The sequence below is a fragment of the Castanea sativa genome, chromosome 2 (assembly GCF_040712315.1).
Source record: "Castanea sativa cultivar Marrone di Chiusa Pesio chromosome 2, ASM4071231v1".
In the NCBI taxonomy this organism is placed as follows: Eukaryota; Viridiplantae; Streptophyta; class Magnoliopsida; order Fagales; family Fagaceae; genus Castanea; species Castanea sativa.
Genome location: NC_134014.1, coordinates 50,302,947 through 50,321,188, shown reverse-complemented (window position 1 = coordinate 50,321,188; position 18,242 = coordinate 50,302,947). Strand labels below are relative to the sequence as shown.

Here is an 18,242-nt window from a genome sequence, read left to right as displayed (position 1 = left end):
TGTCTATGATGTTTTTTGTTTGGCTTGAAAATTTGAGTTTGCATATGTGTGGGTTTATGGTTGAGAAAGAGAGAGGATAGGAATTGTGGGTTGGTAGTGGTGTTGTGACTTTAGAGTAGAGATTCGAGTGAAAGAGATGATTTGACAAAATATTAGTAAAATATTAGATGAAGAAATAGAATTTGAATAAAATAGATAGTGGAATGAATAATCTAATGTTGGTGTTTTTGAAAAGTGGTTATACAAAATAGAAAAAGAAAGTTCTTATACTAAAATAAACAGAAATTTTTGCACATATAGATGCGAATATTTTACTATCTCTAAAGCTACACGAATTGTTTCCAATAGTACTTGATATATAAAAAGGGGGAAAATAGGCATTTAGCCCTAATTTACAAATTATTCAGCAAAATACCCCTATTTTAAAATTATTTAGCAAAATGCCCATATTTTTTAAAATCGAGTTACAGGTGGAACATTAGCTACGTATATTTTGCCACTTAAATGTTTTTGAAAATTTAAGTGAAACTTCCACTTAAAAATATACATATAACTCGACTTTGTTAAAATTGAGTTTAAAAAATAAGGGCATTTCGGTAAATAGCTTTAGAACATGAGGATTTTGCTACATAGTTTGTAAATAATTTTAGAACATGAGGATTTTTCTGCATAGTTTGTAAATTAGGGGCAAATGCCCATTTACCCTATAAAAAGATCACTAGTTGTTTTAGTTTTGGCTATGACATTCACTGTATATTTACTTAATTACCAACTTCACTAATATATTTGAAGTTTGGATTTACTTTTTAAACGTTATTGAATTTATTTATTTAATTTTATAAAAACAATTGTGGTTAACAATACCATAAAATATTTATGAAAACATCTAAAATCAAGGAAATAAAACCTTAAATTATAATCTTCAAAAAATTACATAATAAAAATTAATGGGCTGAACCCATGTTCTGTTCTACCACTCCAATGGTATTATTATGATCTGATGGTATTATTATAAATGTAAACATAAGGGTATAGCTTTCTCACCAGACAGTTTGACTCTTCACTCGCCAACAAGGAGAGCCTCCTTAATTAATCTTTCAAAGTTCTTATATGATGATCCTTCAAAATCAGTTGCTTCCATTGACTTCTTCTTCCATTCCCTAGCTTTTTGCCTCATGGCCTTTCCCTTTTCCCCTTCCATCATTTCCTTAACAAGTGCTTCAATCTCATGACATTTAACATCCTCATTAACCTCCACACCAATCTCCCAAGTGGTACAAGCATACTGACAATTTGTTTGTTGCTCGGCAAAGAAGGGCCAACAAATAATAGGCACGCCAGCAGATACACTTTCTAATGTAGAATTCCAACCACAATGTGTTAGGAAAACCCCTATGGATGGGTGTGCTAGCACTTTATCTTGGGGGAACCAACTTGTTAGCAATCCCCTATCCTTAGTCTCCTCAAAAAATTCTTTAGGCAAGATTGCCGAATCTTCCATTACCACATCAGGCCTAATTATCCACAAAAATGTGTGCTTGCTGTTCACAAGACCCCATGCAAACTCTTTAAAGTGTTGATTTGACATCACAGTTATGCTTCCATAATTTACGTACACAATTGAATTGGGTTCCCTTTTATCAAGCCATTGAAGACATTTGGAGTCTTCTTTCCATAAGCTTGAACCTTGAGACATGAAATGGCTCTCAGGTACATGTCGGCCTAGCAAGTGAAACAGGCCTATAGTGTAAACATGGGGGAATTTGGCTGAAATGACTTCTAGCACTTCATGTTCAAACTCCTCGAATGTGTTGAAGATGATCGCGGAAGAATTTTTGTGCTTCTGATCCCATAAAATCCAACATTGTATCATTAATGTCAGTAGTTCTAATAAAGGTAGGGAGGTCCTTGAGCTGGATGTTTTTCATTCCCGGGATTCAATTTATTGGTTTGTCAAGTGTTCCATCATCTTTGAAGCTTTCATCTGTAACAAAAGAAATATAAAACAGTAAGTCTAGAATCACAACTTTTCTCATAAATTGTTAATGCAATAAGTTGTTAATTATTAATAACAAAATGATGTTAATAGTGAGTCTATATGAAAATCAATAATCACTTCTCAACTCAGCAATATTGAAAATGTTATTTAAGTAACATTGAAAAATGTAGTTTATAGCATTACTCTAGACAGGGACAGATCCACGCTTGGACCAAGGGAGGCCAACCCCTAGCCCAACACCAAACCATCCTCCCCATTTCAATATTTTAATTTATGTTAATAATACATATTTAAAATTTTTCATCATCCTCCCCTGACCCCTTCTCCCCTACACCAAACCCTCCCTCTCTTTTGCATTTTTTTTCCCAAATTTATATAGTATATATAGTAAATGTTTTACATTTGTTGCAACAATCGAATGAAAGCACTAGCTATGTCTGTACTTATACCCCAAAATGACTAGTTAAGTTGCAATTGGCACTTCTCATAATCACTTCTAAACCTAAAATCCACCTAGTAAATATATAATGTAGGACTCTTTACATGCCTACGCAACACACACATAATCACCTATAAAACTAAAATCCACCTAGTAAATATATAATGTGGGACTCTGTACACACTCACACAACACACACATGGTGTTATACCTTGTTTGTTCTGATATATATAATTTGTAATGACCTGAAAAGAGCACTAGTCACTTATTTGTTTACACCCCAAAAGGACTATTCAAGTTACAATTAGGAATCTCCGTTATCACTTATGAACCTAAGATCTACCTAGTATACACCTAATGTGGAACTCAAAGCATTCCTATACAACTCATGCTTAAACAATCAAATCCAATCAAATATGCACAATTTAGGTATCACAATTTTCATCTTATAAAATAAATTAGTCCAAATAAGTTTTAAAAAAGTGTTATAGTCTAATGTGTGGCCATCCTCTAAATAAAATTTAAAAAAAAAAATTAACGTAATACATTTTTAAAAATCATTTTTCATCTTTTAGTATTTCTAAAGAAAAGTCTTTTTTTTTTAGAGAGATAATTACAACATGCTGCTAACCCCGTAACTCGAACAATTTCCCCCTTAGATCTAAAAGCACTTTGTGTATAGGGAGTTACCAATTCAGCTATAAAGCCTTTGGCTTCTAAAGAAGATTCTCTTTCTTAATCGATTGAAAATTATAAGGTTTGTATATATTTTTTTATGATTTCTTTTTTAATTATATCAAAAGGTTTGTAAGAACTAAAATATCATTTACTTACTAACTTGTTAATAGAGCGATTGTGCTTATAATTACTCATTTTGTTTTTATCACAACTACCAAAAAAAAAAAAAAGGAGCATTTTCATGATAAATATTGTCAAAACTAAGTTTCATAATCTAAATTACTATTTGATTTTGTACGTCAAAGGAAAATTATTCTGAATTTAGTATATATAAACAATTATAGATTATTTTTGGGATTTAAAAAAAAAAACTAATTTTAATAGGACAAATGATTGATTTAAAATATCTTCTGAAACAATTATGTTATGTCTATTTTTTAATTTGCATTTTTCTAATATTGAATGAGTGCTAGTTTTTTTTTATTTTTTATTTTTTATTTTTATAGGATAGTAGGATACTTGGTCATGAATTTCATTATATTTTTTTCATTCTTGATTTTTTTTTTTTTTTTTTTTTCACGTTTTGGCTCTCCAAACCTAAAATCCTGGCTCTATTTTTGACTCTAGATTATATGCATTTAGAAAATATTGCTAGAGTGATTCTTAATATTTCAACTTTTACAAACCGAGATCATCTTCATATGAAAAGATTGCATGTCCCATATGTAATTTTTCAGTATATTAAACATTTTTCTTGTATCTATTGTCAACGAGAATTAAACTTTGTAAACATTTTGTTTGGGACATAAGATCATTACTACTCATTATTGTAGTAGAAAGGAATTAAATTATGATCACAGAACAAAGTTAGAAATTACAAGTCCCATTCTCATAATATAAATGATGGCTAGGAAAGTTAGGATATTGTACCCTTAAGAAATTATTCTGATTTATAAGCTACAGGTCTACACAACAAAGTATCCCTCTCCCATTCCTTAACTTTGATAAAACAAAATATGATCTTAGGTTTCATTATGATGATGATAGATTTATCTTAATTAGTTTCTTTTTTCTTTTTTCTTTTTGGAGAATCATCTTAATTTAGTTAATAATGCTTATGAAAGGATTCAATTTATTGATCAGCGATTGGCTATACAGAGTTTCATAACCGTGTATATATATGTATGTATATACTATTCCTTACTCTCATTGATTAGACCAAAACTAGATTTCTTATATAAAATTTTCCTGCAATTACTATATTTTATGGCTATGTCTCGCTTTTTTTTTATTTCTCTAGCTAGTAGATCATAGCATAACCTTTTTTTCCCCATATAATCTGCATTTGCCAGGAAATATATATTAAACCAAATGCGATATGACGACAATGACAATCAACAATTAAAGGTCACTTTATATATTCAAGTAATAAAGAAAAAAAAAAGTAATTTTACACATTATTTATCCCATGAACAAAAGAAAATCTATTATGTATCCCGCAGCCACAGCCACAGGAGTTAGATCTCATATGTATTTGATACACGTATGTAACTACCCTCTTACATGGTGAGTATTGCATGTATCTAATACATCATACATGTATGTATCTACTCTCTTAAATTGGGTAGGACTCACTCCATATGAGAGGGTAGATACAAATTTTTTATACATGTAATACCACCTCCTATTCAGAGATTTCTTTTGTAAAATAGACATGTTATTATTTCTAATTTTGGGAACTTGACTTTGATGTAACAAGTAGTGAAGTTATTTTGCAAAAAAAAAAAAAAAACTATGAGAAGTATTTACTATTCATACTGTAGGACAAATTACTCCGACTCTTTGACAAGAGAAAATATATCTCTTATAAAACAGTACACCACTCCTATATTTGATGGATCTCATACATTTATGAGACCCCATGTTATTTAATTATTGAAACGATAAAGAAAAAAAAAAGGAAAAAAAGACCTCATGTTATTATGAAATGAGCATTCCATAAGGCAATTTTATAAGATAATTTTCCTCTTATAAAAGAAGTTGCGTTCATGAAATATAGCAATCCACTAGGGAAAAAAAAATTTAATTAATTTGTTTGATTTTGTTGTAGGAAGTGGAGTTTTAGTTGTAGGGTTTTGTTATAGAACTTTTTGGATTATAAAGAACTGCATGTAACTAGAAAGAAATATAACATTTAGAGTATTTGACAAACTACAAAGCTACACTGCTTTAGAGTTACTGCTATTCTGTGAGATGATCAGCAATGACACCACACCAAATCGATATTCGAGATTGAGAGAAAAGAGAGGAGTTGTTTTTGGCAAAAGAGAAATATCGAGACGGGTGGGGGTTCAAAAATTTATTTTAAAATTAAGAGCATTTATTTCACAACTAAGATTATACTTTATGACATTCTCAAAAGATTGTACTTTATGAATTTAATAGTATACAAAGTGCTAGATTTTTTTTTTTTCAAAATTTAGAATTAAATCGGAAATGGTTATAATTTTATATAATGACCGTGGATAATTTGGATAATTCACCTTCTTCTTCTTTTTTTAAACCCCATACAAAATCTTATAAAACATAATAAAAATTTGTGATTAATTAATTATGGGATAATATTGGTTGATGAGATCTCAGTCTCATTTGGCTATTGCGAACTCACCAATATTGTCCAGGTTTAAAAATTTTTAATTAAAGTCTTATGAACAACTTCAGGCTGGTTGGCTACTTACATTGCAATTGACAAAGAGAGTAAATGAGAAACTTATGAACAGGGGGACTTAGTATATATGCTCATTAAGCTATTTAAACTTAGAGTGGTAAGTGATAGATATACTCAGTAAACCTATACTACCATCTGAGTTACAGTTCAATTAATAAAGTTGTTTATAGTCATCTGATCATTACCATTGGTGATGTTCAAAAAAAAAAAAAAGATCATTACCATTGGTGTGGTTAGAAAAATATGAATTTAATCTTTAACAGTTATTCTAACAAAAACAAAAAATTGTTCAGAGTACCTTTGAATGGAAGAATGCCTCTTTTGATGAGTTCAGTGAAGTTGAGATATCCCATGTAGCCACAAGCTGAGGCAGTCCAAAACTAAACCTCTGGGATGCCTAATTCATCTCCAGCTTTAATAGCAAAACTCATGGCGTCATCAGAAACTATGCAAGTAACCAAAGGCACTTCAGAGGATGAGTTGAGCTTAAGCACTAGCTCTTTGAAAGGGACCAAACAGTTCTTTCTTGTGGAATCACATAGTGCTGGGATATCTTGGGTTGCATCACGGTCGGATGGTGGCAACCCGTCTGGTATTGTTTCAAACCGGAAATCCGGTAGCCCCTTTATGTAGTCAAGTCCTTTGGACCTAATTAAGCGTCTGTGGTTGAACTCAGTGTTTACAAAGGTTATATGGAAGCCCCTTGAGTGTAGGAGCATGGCTAATCTCATCATGGGTGTTACATGGCCCTGTGCTGGGAATGGAACACATACTGCATGGGGCTTTGTAGCTCGAACTGAACCCATATCTCTTGCAAGTACAGCTATATTTTTTTTATGGTAACAAATTTAAAGGGCTTGTGGTGATACCTTTAGGCTCTATGCCGGCCATTTTATAGGAAATATGTGAAGCATTGGGATATTAGCCTTCAGATTTTTTCAGTAAACTCATCTGCCGGGAAAACTATTCGCTGTCACATGAGAGATAATATTACTATTAATCTGTTTTTTTTTTTTTTTTTTTGGAGAAACAAATATTACTATTAATCTGTTCAAACACTAAATAATCAACGGAAATAATATCTCCTTTAGGTGGCGTTTGGTACGGGGTAATGTTTTAGGATTCCCAGGAATGTTTAAAGATTCCCATGTTTGGTTGCAAATTATGCTAGGGAATCAGATGCTAGGGGAATCCTTAAACCCCTCTCAGTAGGAATGTGGATTCCCTTTAAAACAGGTGGGAATCCAGATTCCCAAACTTAAAAGAAATTGTATTTTTTATAAATTGACAATTTTAACCATTTTTCCTTATCATTTAAGCAATTAAGATAAACTATAAAACAAATTATCAATATCTTCTCTCTTGTCTTTATCTTTTCCCGCTAAAACAACATAAACAGGATAAATAACTCTGCTAATAGTTATTTTTGTATTATTCTTGTCATTTTGAAACGTTAGATCACAGTTTTAATGAATGTGTTGCTAATTGATAGTTTATATAATGTTTTTTATCTATCTATTTAGAGTAAGATATTTTTTTAAATGACTAATTAATAGTTTATATATATTTTTTCATTATTTATTTAAAGGAAGATTTTTTTTTTTTTAATGGGCTTGGTACTTCACATTCAAATCTAAGGACAAAATGGGAAAAACAAATAATTCATTTAAGATTCCTAGGAATACACCAAACATTATCATCTCACATTCCTGGGAATCTCCCAATAAAACCAAACATAGGAATAGCTATATTCTTAGGAATGTGATTCCTAGGAATCACATTCCTGGGAATCTAGATGCCAGGAGTAATGTGGATTCTCCGTACCAAACGCCACATTAATGACTTATCTTATGCAATTATTGCAAGTCACAGTTGGCCCAGTCTGAAAGCTGGTTCAGTCAATCAAAATAAGACACTGGTTCACAGTTAGTGTGTACAATGGGTAAGATACAAAATGTGAAAGAGTTCCCCCCCACCCCCCCCCCCCCCCACAAAAAAATTCCACAGCTTGTGAATGTGGCAAATTATTATTATCAAGTCAAAATTTGACCTAATTAAATTTTGTTGACACAATAATGAACTCCGATAACTAATAAAATTATGTTAATTCAACCTTGTAAAATTTGCGTCTATAGCATTATCTTTTTCTCTCTTCTTTTACGCTTTGTTTGGAAACAGAGGATGAGAAGAAAAAAGAAAGAAAATTGGGCTAATATGACAATTTCTCTTGTTTTGTTGACATTGTAGGTAGGGCTATCCACGGGTCGGGCTGGGCCGGTTTTCGACCCAGCCTGGATCCGACTCACCGGCGTCGGTTGGAAGGCGGAGAGACCCGAAACTGACCGCCGGCGTCAATCGGTCGAGTTGGTTTCGGGTTCGGGTAGTGTTCGGTCGGTTCAGAGGGTTGCCGAATTCTGCAAACGTCGCCAGAATCTGCAAAAACGCAGTTCATTTGCACCGAAAATCGCTGAAATAAGCTTGGATCACTTCAAATCTCGCCGGATCTCACCAAATATGGTCAAGATCTCACCGAAATCAGCTTGGATCTCCTCGAATCTCACCGGAAATCAACTTGGATCTCCTCGAATCTCATCAGATTTCATGAAGTTTGGTCGAGTTCTCGTCGAAATAAGCTTGGATCTCCTCGAATCTTGTTGAATCTCACCAAATATGGTCGGATCTTATTGTTTTGGTTGACAAAATCTACGAAATCAAGCTGAAATCTCGTCGGAAAGCTGGAGAATTCACAGAACGTTCATGCTCTTTGGGCGGTTCAGGTTTCACGGGTTTTGAAGGAGAGGACTTGAAACCGACCCGCCGACGTCGGATTTTGGAGAACGGGACCCACGTCCAACCACCGGAGCAGTCAGATCGGGTGGAAGCGGGTCGGGTACGGGCGGGTGGCCGAGTGAGTTGGACAGCCTTAATTGTAGGAATGAAATGAAGATAAAGTGGAAGGAGTGAGCATCCATTTGGGCCTAGTTTTCTTATCCACCCAAATTGGGTGAAAATGAGGAAAAAAAGACAAGTAAAAAGCCTGCAATTTTTGGGGCACCACTACTAATGACTTTTAAAATTTCAATTTTGTCTATCACCGAAACAAATACTTTGGTTTTTATTTTGGGTATTTAGGTAAAAACATATATCTAAATTAAATATTTTTTTTCTTTTCTTTTCTCTTCCCTCAATTGTTCTTTCCAAACATGTAAAAAGGAAGCTTTTTTTTTTATTATCTTTTCTCTCTCTCTCTGCTCTTCTTTTCTCTTCCCCTCATTTACAACCAAACACACTTATTGTTGACAATAATCGAGCCCTCCACTCCATATTAACGCAATTGCTAATGACACTCCCAAGTCCCAAAATCTTATGATATAATCTTTTTCTTCTCTAAATGTTTAAAGTAATATTAGTGGTTACCTAGTGGTAGTACTACTACTACGATCAGGTGATACAACAAAGTTCCAAACTTCCAACAAATCGTGGTCCACAAGGTTGTAAATGAACCATGTTATTCATAAATAGTGCAGCTGCGCAGGCTTGATAATATAAAAAGCTCGTTCATAATTATTTGGTTATAAACAAGTCACACTTGAGCCTTCATTAAATTTTATTTATTCAATGAGTCAAGTCCAAGCAAAAAAAAAATGTTCATGAACAAGCTCATAAACGATAGAGCTTGATAAAATAAAATAAAACAAAACGAGCTTAGGCTCGTTTATGGGCTTCGTAATAACTTTAATATGATCTTAAATAATAAACTCATATCTTACTAAGCTTTTGATTAAAATTGGAGGTTATGACCAAATGTCCAACCCAAAATCAAGCCAAGTTCAAACTTTTGGACTTTTGACAAGTTCAACTTCAAACATAGTTTGTACACTTAGTTCAAGCTCAAACCAAATTTGAATACTTTATATTAGTTGCCCGCTCAAGCTTGAACATTCTCAGCTCGTTTACAACCCTAGCCGTGGATAAATGATCTACCATATTTGTAATGGATTTAATTTATAAACAGATTCCAGTAATTAAACTTGTGCTCAATTCTCATAGATTTTTTTTTTAAGGCAGTATTTGCAATTGGCTGGTAGTGGTACATTGCTACTAACATCTTGTAACAACTTGCGTAAATGGAGGGGGAAAATTATTGAATACTCTGAGAGTACAGGAAATGTGTACTCCTCTCTCTCACATGAATTGTGAGTCCCATCATAAATTTAATTAGAGAGACCCATAATTATGTGAAAGCGGAGAATATGCATTTATTTTCCGGAGTATCTAATAACTAGTTGATGGAGGAGAGAAGAGAAGAGGAGAGTGAATGGGAAGGGTATAATTTAATGACTTTGCTTGGATTTTTTTTTTTTTTTTTTTAAGAGAAGAAGGAGAAGGGTTTGAAGGGGTTTGGAATTTTGGAAGGGTATCTTACCCCACCTATTCCTAACCCTTCATTTTTAGTTCCCTCAAATTGGAGAGACTTGGAGGAGATTAAAAAAAAATTGAAATGTTAATTTTTCCTTTAAGATGTCAATTCATATTTATTTCTTTAAAATTAATAAAATTGGTCATAATTGTCAAATTATGAAATTCTCCTCTCCTTAGTAGTTGACTGACTCTTACAAAAATCATTAATATTTCTTGTAATTTCAAAAAAAAAATATGAGAGAAACTTTTATTACCTAAAATAGACTGAAACATAAATATCAAGTGCAAAAGCAATTGATTTGAGTTAAAAAAAATGTCACTAAAAATCAACCGTTGGTCAACAGTTTGTATATGAAGAGAGAGGGGGGCAAAGAGAGAAGTTATCATTAGGAGAGTTTTTTGTAATGAAATTTATTTGGTAGTTTTTTTTTTTTTTTTTGGTTGACCACGGAAATTATTTTCAGTTGGCTTGGGCTTTCAGCTATACCAATTAGCAAATACCAAAAAAATGTAGTGTGTTTTTACAAAACCAATCAGACTAAACGTTTGAATTGAAAATTTAACCACTTGATATTAATTTTGAAATGTTCTTATTTACTACCATTCTACCATGTTCAAATCATGTAATTAAATCCTAATCCTTATCCTTTAATTCCTATAAAATAAAATTAAAAAGCCTTATCCTTTAACGAAATTAGCCAACAGAAGATTTCATTATTCACAAATCTTTTTTTTTTTTTTTTTGGGAGAAGAGCATCATTCGCATGCCTAATATCTAAGGTCGAAGTTTATTTATAAATCCTAACAGAATATATACTTTTTATAATGAATCACACCCTCAAAATTCCTTATAATATCTTCTACCTTAATTAAATCCACCTCAATTTTCCTAAACTAAATAAAATATATCCTTTCCTTTTGCTCACCTTCTTTTCTTTTTCTCATTCTTCCCCCATACCAAACAATGTGTTTTGGCTATACATGGACGAGCTTAAATAATTAACAATATCTTCTTTAGTTCATGAGCAGCTGAGGAAATCTAATTTCTGAACACCTTGTTCAATTTCTTATAGATATTGAAGATGCTACTATCGGAGACTATTTTATAAAAACTCAATGCAATTTTTTCTCTCCCTTTTGTCAATGATTTTATCTTAACCACAAAATGACATTTTTGTTGCTTCCAAATTGCGCTGAGCATCCGAGTCAAGAATTAAAGACAAGATAATGGATTGATTCATTGAATCATGGGTCTCTATTTTTTGGCTCTTTGCTTTTTGTACGCATTGGATTCCAGCTTCCTGCATCAAAGAAAAAATCATTAATTTCAGAATTCTCCATCTCCATCGTTTCTAGCTTGACTTTTGTACTGAAACAAATTTAGGACCACACTCTATTGTGTAGTGTCAATCCTAGGCCTAGCTAGGCCACTTACGTTACGCCTTCGCCTAGGCCCCTAATTTAAAAAAAAAATAGTTTACTTTTTTTTTTTTTCCACTATTAAGAATGTTTAAAGAATTGAGTATTAATAGAAATAAGATAACACTACAAAAAACGGGGTCTATAGCCGCATTTCAAAAACGCGGCTATAGACCCCGAAAACGCGACTATAACCTATAGCTGCGTTTTCTATGGCCGCGTTTACAATCCACGCCTAAGCGGCGCAGCAACAGACCCTGCGGGTCTGTAGCCGCGTTTTTATAACCGCGGCTAAAGCCCAAGCCTGAAGCCGCATTTTTGAACCACGGCTATAGACCTGCTTGAGCCGCGCTTATTGTTATAGGCTGAGGGCTATAGCCCTCTGTCAGCTGAGAAGCTAAAAACTATAGCCGCGTTTATAAAAAACGCGGCTATAGCTTCTCTCTTTTTTTTTTTTCCTCTTCCCTGTTTTTTTTCTTTCTTTTCCCTGTTATCACAACTTCATTGATTTATCCCTGCTATCACAAGTTTCCAACACAACTTCAAATTGTTTCCAAATCATTGTCATGACACAACTTATCAAAATAAACAAATTCCCTACTTCAACAAGTTTCCAACTCAACTTATCAAAATAAACAAGTTCCTTGCTATATATCACAACACAACACAAGTTCCCTGCTATCACAAGTTTCAAACAAAACTTATCACAAGTTTCCAACACAACTTATTACAAGTTTCCAAATCATGGACACAACTTATTAAAATAAACAACTTCCCTCCGTACACAAGTTTCCAACACAACTTATCACAAGTTTCCAACACAACACAAGTTCCCTGCTGTATATCACAACACAACACAAGTTCCTTGCTATCACAAGTTTCCAACACAATACAACTTATGAAAAGAAACAAGTTCCCTGCTATCACAATAAAACACAAGTTCCCTGCTATCACAACTTCCCAACACAAGTTCCATAAACAAGTGGACAACACAAAAATTACCAAAATATTACCAGTTCCCAACATCACAAAAAGCCACAGCCACAGCCACAGCCAACAACATCACAAATAGCCAAACCGGCTATTAACAAAAATATATATAGAAATGTTTGTAGCTGCGTCTATTCACAAAAAAGTTTACAACATGCTTAGAATGACAACATGTTGTGAGGCCTCAAGAGTATCCTCAATGGCATCTGGCTCCATTTTGACATACGCTTTCTTATCCACTTCATGAAAAAACTGCACAAATTATTCTTTGTCAAGTTAAACTTGCCAAATTTTTGCTTGCAATACTTAATACTCTAAACATTAGTTCAAATTCATACATTTCTATCAAAAGGCATGATCACTTAGCAATTTGGCTGAACAATGTTATGACGGAGAGAGACATAATTTGACATTATTGAGTTAAAGTAAAGTTATTTCGCTTTTGAAATGGCAAAATGGAAGGGAAAAAAATTATTTAGAAATAGGGAGAACTCATTTCGATTAAAAATACAATACAACGAAAATATAGTACTACGAATCAATCTTTGCCCCATATCAGTTATGTTGTTTTCATCAACTTAGTAACATGAGAGGAAGGCTAGCTGTAGTTCAACTATTTGTTAACAAGAGTAGTGTAGTAAGTTGTGTAGTCAATTTACCCTTCATTAAAACATAGAGAGAATAACAAAATCTAGTCAAAACTTTCAATCCAACCAAGTTCAGCAATACATGGATCAGATTGATAATGAGAGCTATTGTTTTTTCCCTTTACATTACCTATTTTGCATGTGTCTAGTCATGGAGATGTGCATATGCCAAGCAAGTGTTTTCTTCATGTTTCAGGTGCCAAATAAGAATGCAATACTCTAGAGTAGTCACTATATCAAAACCCAAAACCTTCGAAATGCATCCTGAATCAACTTATAATATTTTATAACATATTCACGAGCATAAAGTTTTCTTTCCTACTATACTGAGTGCTGAGGTTCCTACTTTATCCATCATAGCATAGTATGTACATATGTATATATATATATACTGTTTTTAGAGAAATATATACTAAGAAATTTTGTTTTACCTTTGGATACACAGTTGCATTCCCATCATTCCCATCATGCATTGCCATTCTACATATATATTAAAGGCATTGTATTAATATCACATAACAATGCATTGTAAAAAGTTGAGTTTCGTTAAATAACATTTGTTTGCTACCTGAGAAGGATATAATTCACGGATAACTGGGCTAAGTGAGTTAAATTTGTCGACCATCTCTCTCATCGAATTCCTCACTTCGTCCAGTTGTTCTTTGTGCCTTGCCTCAGATTGAGCTAGTTCTTCCCTATGCCTCGCCTCAGATTGAGCCAGGTCCTCCCTACGCCTCGCCTCAGATTGAGCCAAGTCCTCCCTATGCCTCGCCTCTGATTGAGTTAGTTGCTCCCTAAGCTGTTCATGACTTGTCTCCAACCCTGAAATCCTTTGCGTTGTCCTGATTGACGACAATGGACTCGAGGTAAATAGTGAATTGTTGGTGGCACTTCTTCCTGATGGGGTGATTCCAAAACCTACCCCGCGTACACGTCCGGGGCGCTCTGGACGATCCATCACCCAAGCATACGCATCGTCTCTCGACCAGAGGATTCCACTACCAATCTCTCCTTCTAGTCACATGCCCTGTTCATTCAACAGTGCTGCCATCCTATCCTGTTTTCCCACAAGAACCAAACCACAACATATTACACACCATAAACAATACAAACACAACAAACATAGAGGATTCCATTCGATCAAGTTGTGCTTACCATGTTCTCTTATACACGGCTACTAACAGCAACCCCATCTTTGGTGCGGTATACTTGTTGATATACATCCGCACGCTCAACGGGCGCCCCTTTAGCTTTCGCCTACATGATGAACAAAATTCATACACTAAACACTAAGGCATTCATGTTGTTAATAGGTTTGTCTAGTATGCTCAAGTTTATTATATATTCAAAAAACACAGACTTTGGTTTTACTTTGCATGGCCAAATAAAGAACACAGCCATCTTCGTATAAAATAAGCAGAATTAGTGGGTTAGCTAAGTTCCAAATCTTGGGTTCCAATTTTAATACCATCTTATTCTCATGATCTGTACATGAAATGCATGAGATAAGAATCTATTATGGCCAACAAATAGAAAAGAATGTATCAATATTAAAGAGAAAATGGATATCTAGTTATCTAGTGCAATATTCCGTTAAGAAGTACTATATTTTCATCAAATAATTATGAGTTTTGACAAAGACCCAAGAGAAAACATATTAGTTCGACATATCATATCGCATGAAGTAATAAACGGTGAAATTATTAGTTCTAGAAAGCTAAATGGTTGCTTTGAATTGAAGCCATTAAAAATATCAATTTGCATGAAGAAATACAAAAAAATTGACATTTTCATGTTTGCAGAAGATCAATGGTGACAACTACAAGCATCATGATTAAAACAGAACACTCTTATCTAGATAAGAAACCTAAAAGGTGAAAAATACTTCACCTTCACATATAACAAATTCAACATATGATATAAAATTGGGGGGGGTGGTTGGGGAAGGGAAACAAAGAAGAATCATCTAAAAGAAAACGATTAATTATTTTGAATTAAAAGATGTTAAATAAACAAATTATTGGGTATAAAGTTTAATTAATTTGTCCAATAAAACCAAAGAAATCAAGGAATAATCTTGAAGAGGTTTATAGGAACATATGGTAAAAAAATATTGAGCTATGTGGAGCATAGTTAATTTGTGTTTAATTTATCCATTTCTTTTTTCAATTTCTAAATTTTTTTTACAGTGGGTTATAATTACGTGATATGCATATGCATAGTTATTTTAAACTTGAGGCGAGCCATGAATTTAACACATTATTGGATAGGAGGAACCTCCTGGTTGACTAGCAAGTATTTGGATTTTATTTTTGCAAGTATAAATTTAATAAGGGATAAACTATGATGGGAATTTACCCATCTAAATAGATCTGTGTAGGATTATTAATTTGTACATCAAGACTACTGCTCAAATAAGTTTATAAATAATATATATAGGCCTTTTCTAAACTTTGTTCAAATTAGTGATTCAAATTGCTACAAAATTTAAGTAATATAGGTAAAGATGGATGGTGCTTTATCAAGACTGATAGGATGTCACCCCATCATACTTTAATAAAGATACACCTGAATATGATTAATCAATGTATAATCAAAACAAGAGTTTTGATAATAAGATTGAGATTTTCTAGAGTTTTTAACTAAATTTAGTATAGGCTTTTTAAAATCATATCTTTTGTTAGATTAATGATAGATTCAGGGGCGGCTTGATGCATTTGGCGGCTTGACAAGTAACTAGAATCTAAAATCAATATATTTATAGCTGGTGCATATGAAATACTTACCAGTTGAGCTAAGGCTCAACGGCACATAGCCACATACACCTTTGATCATACTTGTTTAAACTAATGATAACACACCCAAAAAAAAAAAAAAGCCCCAAGCATGTAACCATGTTTCATCCACACCATGGACAATGATTTGAAAGGTCATTCACAACAGATGCAATGCAATAGGAATTTGACTAACAACAAACCACTTAGAAGAGCACATGTGAGATAAATGCACTACTACTTTCTATAACCAAAACAAAATAATAAACAAGTATTTAGAAGAATAGTGATGACCTGATCTCATTCTCACCTTAGAAGAAGCCTTGGAACTGCTAGTGCTTCCTTTGAGAGAACCAGAGTGGGTAACCTTATTGTTATTCCTGGCCCTTGCTACGAGAGCGGCTATAACCTATAGTTGCAAAAACAGCGATGGCACTAATAAGTCATACAGCAGGAGTGGCAACAAGAATTAAACGAACCATAACACCAGAAAAATACATGCTTGTAAGACCATACATAACACCAGCAACGAGTGATAATCATTAGGGATTATCATAAAATTTTGTAAACGCTTTGTCAGAGTTTAAAATTATAATCACAATCCAAGCAAGAAGAACATATATGTTGTGTTTAGATTCTTTTCCGTGTTCATAATCATAACATTAAAAAAGTTTAAAAAATTTCGCTTCAATTGATTAATGAATAACTGAAATCAACATAAACACACAATATAAATTCAAAAACAATTGCTCAAATTGAAATTATACCTTATTCTTTGTACTATTGGAAGAGGTGGTGTCATCGGCCTTCTCAGCCTTAGTCTTGAGATCCACCTTCAAATCCTCAACAATGCTCTTACTCTCCAAATCCCAGATCTTAATGCTCTGCTCCGTGGCGGCGCAAAGCCAGTACCTATTAGAACTGAAGCAGAGGGCATGAATAATGGCACCCGCGTCAAGCGAGTACAGCTTCTTCCCCTCAGCCAAATCCCACAAAAGGATCACCCCATCTTTCCCACCACTGGCACAAAGTGACCCATCGGGCGAAACCGCGACGGTGTTCACATACCCGGTGTGTCCAGCCAATGTGTTCTTAATCTTACAGTTGGTCAAGTTCCAAACCTTCACAATCTTATCCCACGACGCCGAAACGATGGTGGGTTGGAGAGTGTTGGGGCTGAAACGAACGCACGAGACCCAGTCCTGGTGCGCCTCTTGGTCAGAGATAGTGAACTTGCATTCTCCAAGGGTGTTCCAGAGCTTGATCGTGCGGTCACGGGAGAGGAGGAGGAGGAGTCGGTGAGGCCGAAGAAGAGCTTCGAAATGAGAGAGAGTTTGGGTTTGGGCAGGTGAGTGAGAGAGAGTTTGGGTTTGGGCAAATGGAGGAGGGGTTTCTAATTTAGGGTTTTTTTGCGATATGATTTAGGAATGATTTAGGGAAGGTTTTTTTATTTATTTATTTATACTAAACGCAGAAGCCGCGTTTGATTAAACCCAGCTCCAGACATGTTGAAGCTGCGTTTGATTAAACGCAGCTTCAACATGTCTGGAGCTGCGTTTAATCAAACGCGGCTTCACCATTTAGGAGCTGCGTTTGATGAAACGCAGCTTCTGCGGGTCTGGAGCTGCATTTTTTAAACGCGGCTCCAGAAAAAATTAAAAATAAAAAAATAAAGAAATCCCTGTAGCCGCGTTTCTAAAAACGCGGCTGAAATTCTACCTACCAAACGCAGCCTCAACACCAAAGAACGCGGCTTCAGTGCGGGTCTATAGCAGCGTTTAGTAAACACGGCTATATGTGTTTCCTAGAGCTGCGTTTTTGTAAAACGCGGTTCAAAACCGCTGTCTGTAGCTGCGTTTTACAAAAACGCGGCTAAAAAACGCGGCCCAAAAGCGCGTTTTGTGTAGTGTAAATTTAAATGCATAAGTCTTAAAAATAGATATGGCACTAATCACAAGTAATTCAAATAAGATAATATTATAAATTTTACTATATAACTTTTATAATTTGATGTGATTATGAATATGATTGGTGGACTTCAATGACCTATTAATTGCATTTTTAAATAATTTTTTTGTAATTGATGATATATCTTTATAAGTCTCATGTTGTAAAGTTTATAATATCTATAGCATCTTTGTAAGCC

At 34.0% G+C, this 18,242-nt stretch overlaps 1 protein-coding gene and 1 pseudogene across 1 annotated transcript; both read right to left on the bottom strand.

The window, feature by feature from the left end:
• Positions 1-1,060: 1,060 nt before the first annotated feature.
• Positions 1,061-6,650, bottom strand: LOC142626495 (linamarin synthase 2-like; annotated as a pseudogene).
• A 10,207-nt stretch (positions 6,651-16,857) lies between these two features.
• On the bottom strand, positions 16,858-17,676 carry LOC142625476 (small ribosomal subunit protein RACK1-like). The gene is made up of 2 exons (XM_075799125.1): positions 17,664-17,676; positions 16,858-17,489 (listed from the first exon to the last, which is right to left on the bottom strand). Exons 1-2 carry the CDS (start codon positions 17,674-17,676, stop codon positions 16,858-16,860), a joined length of 645 nt encoding a protein of 214 aa, XP_075655240.1.
• Between the last annotated feature and the right edge of the window lie 566 nt (positions 17,677-18,242).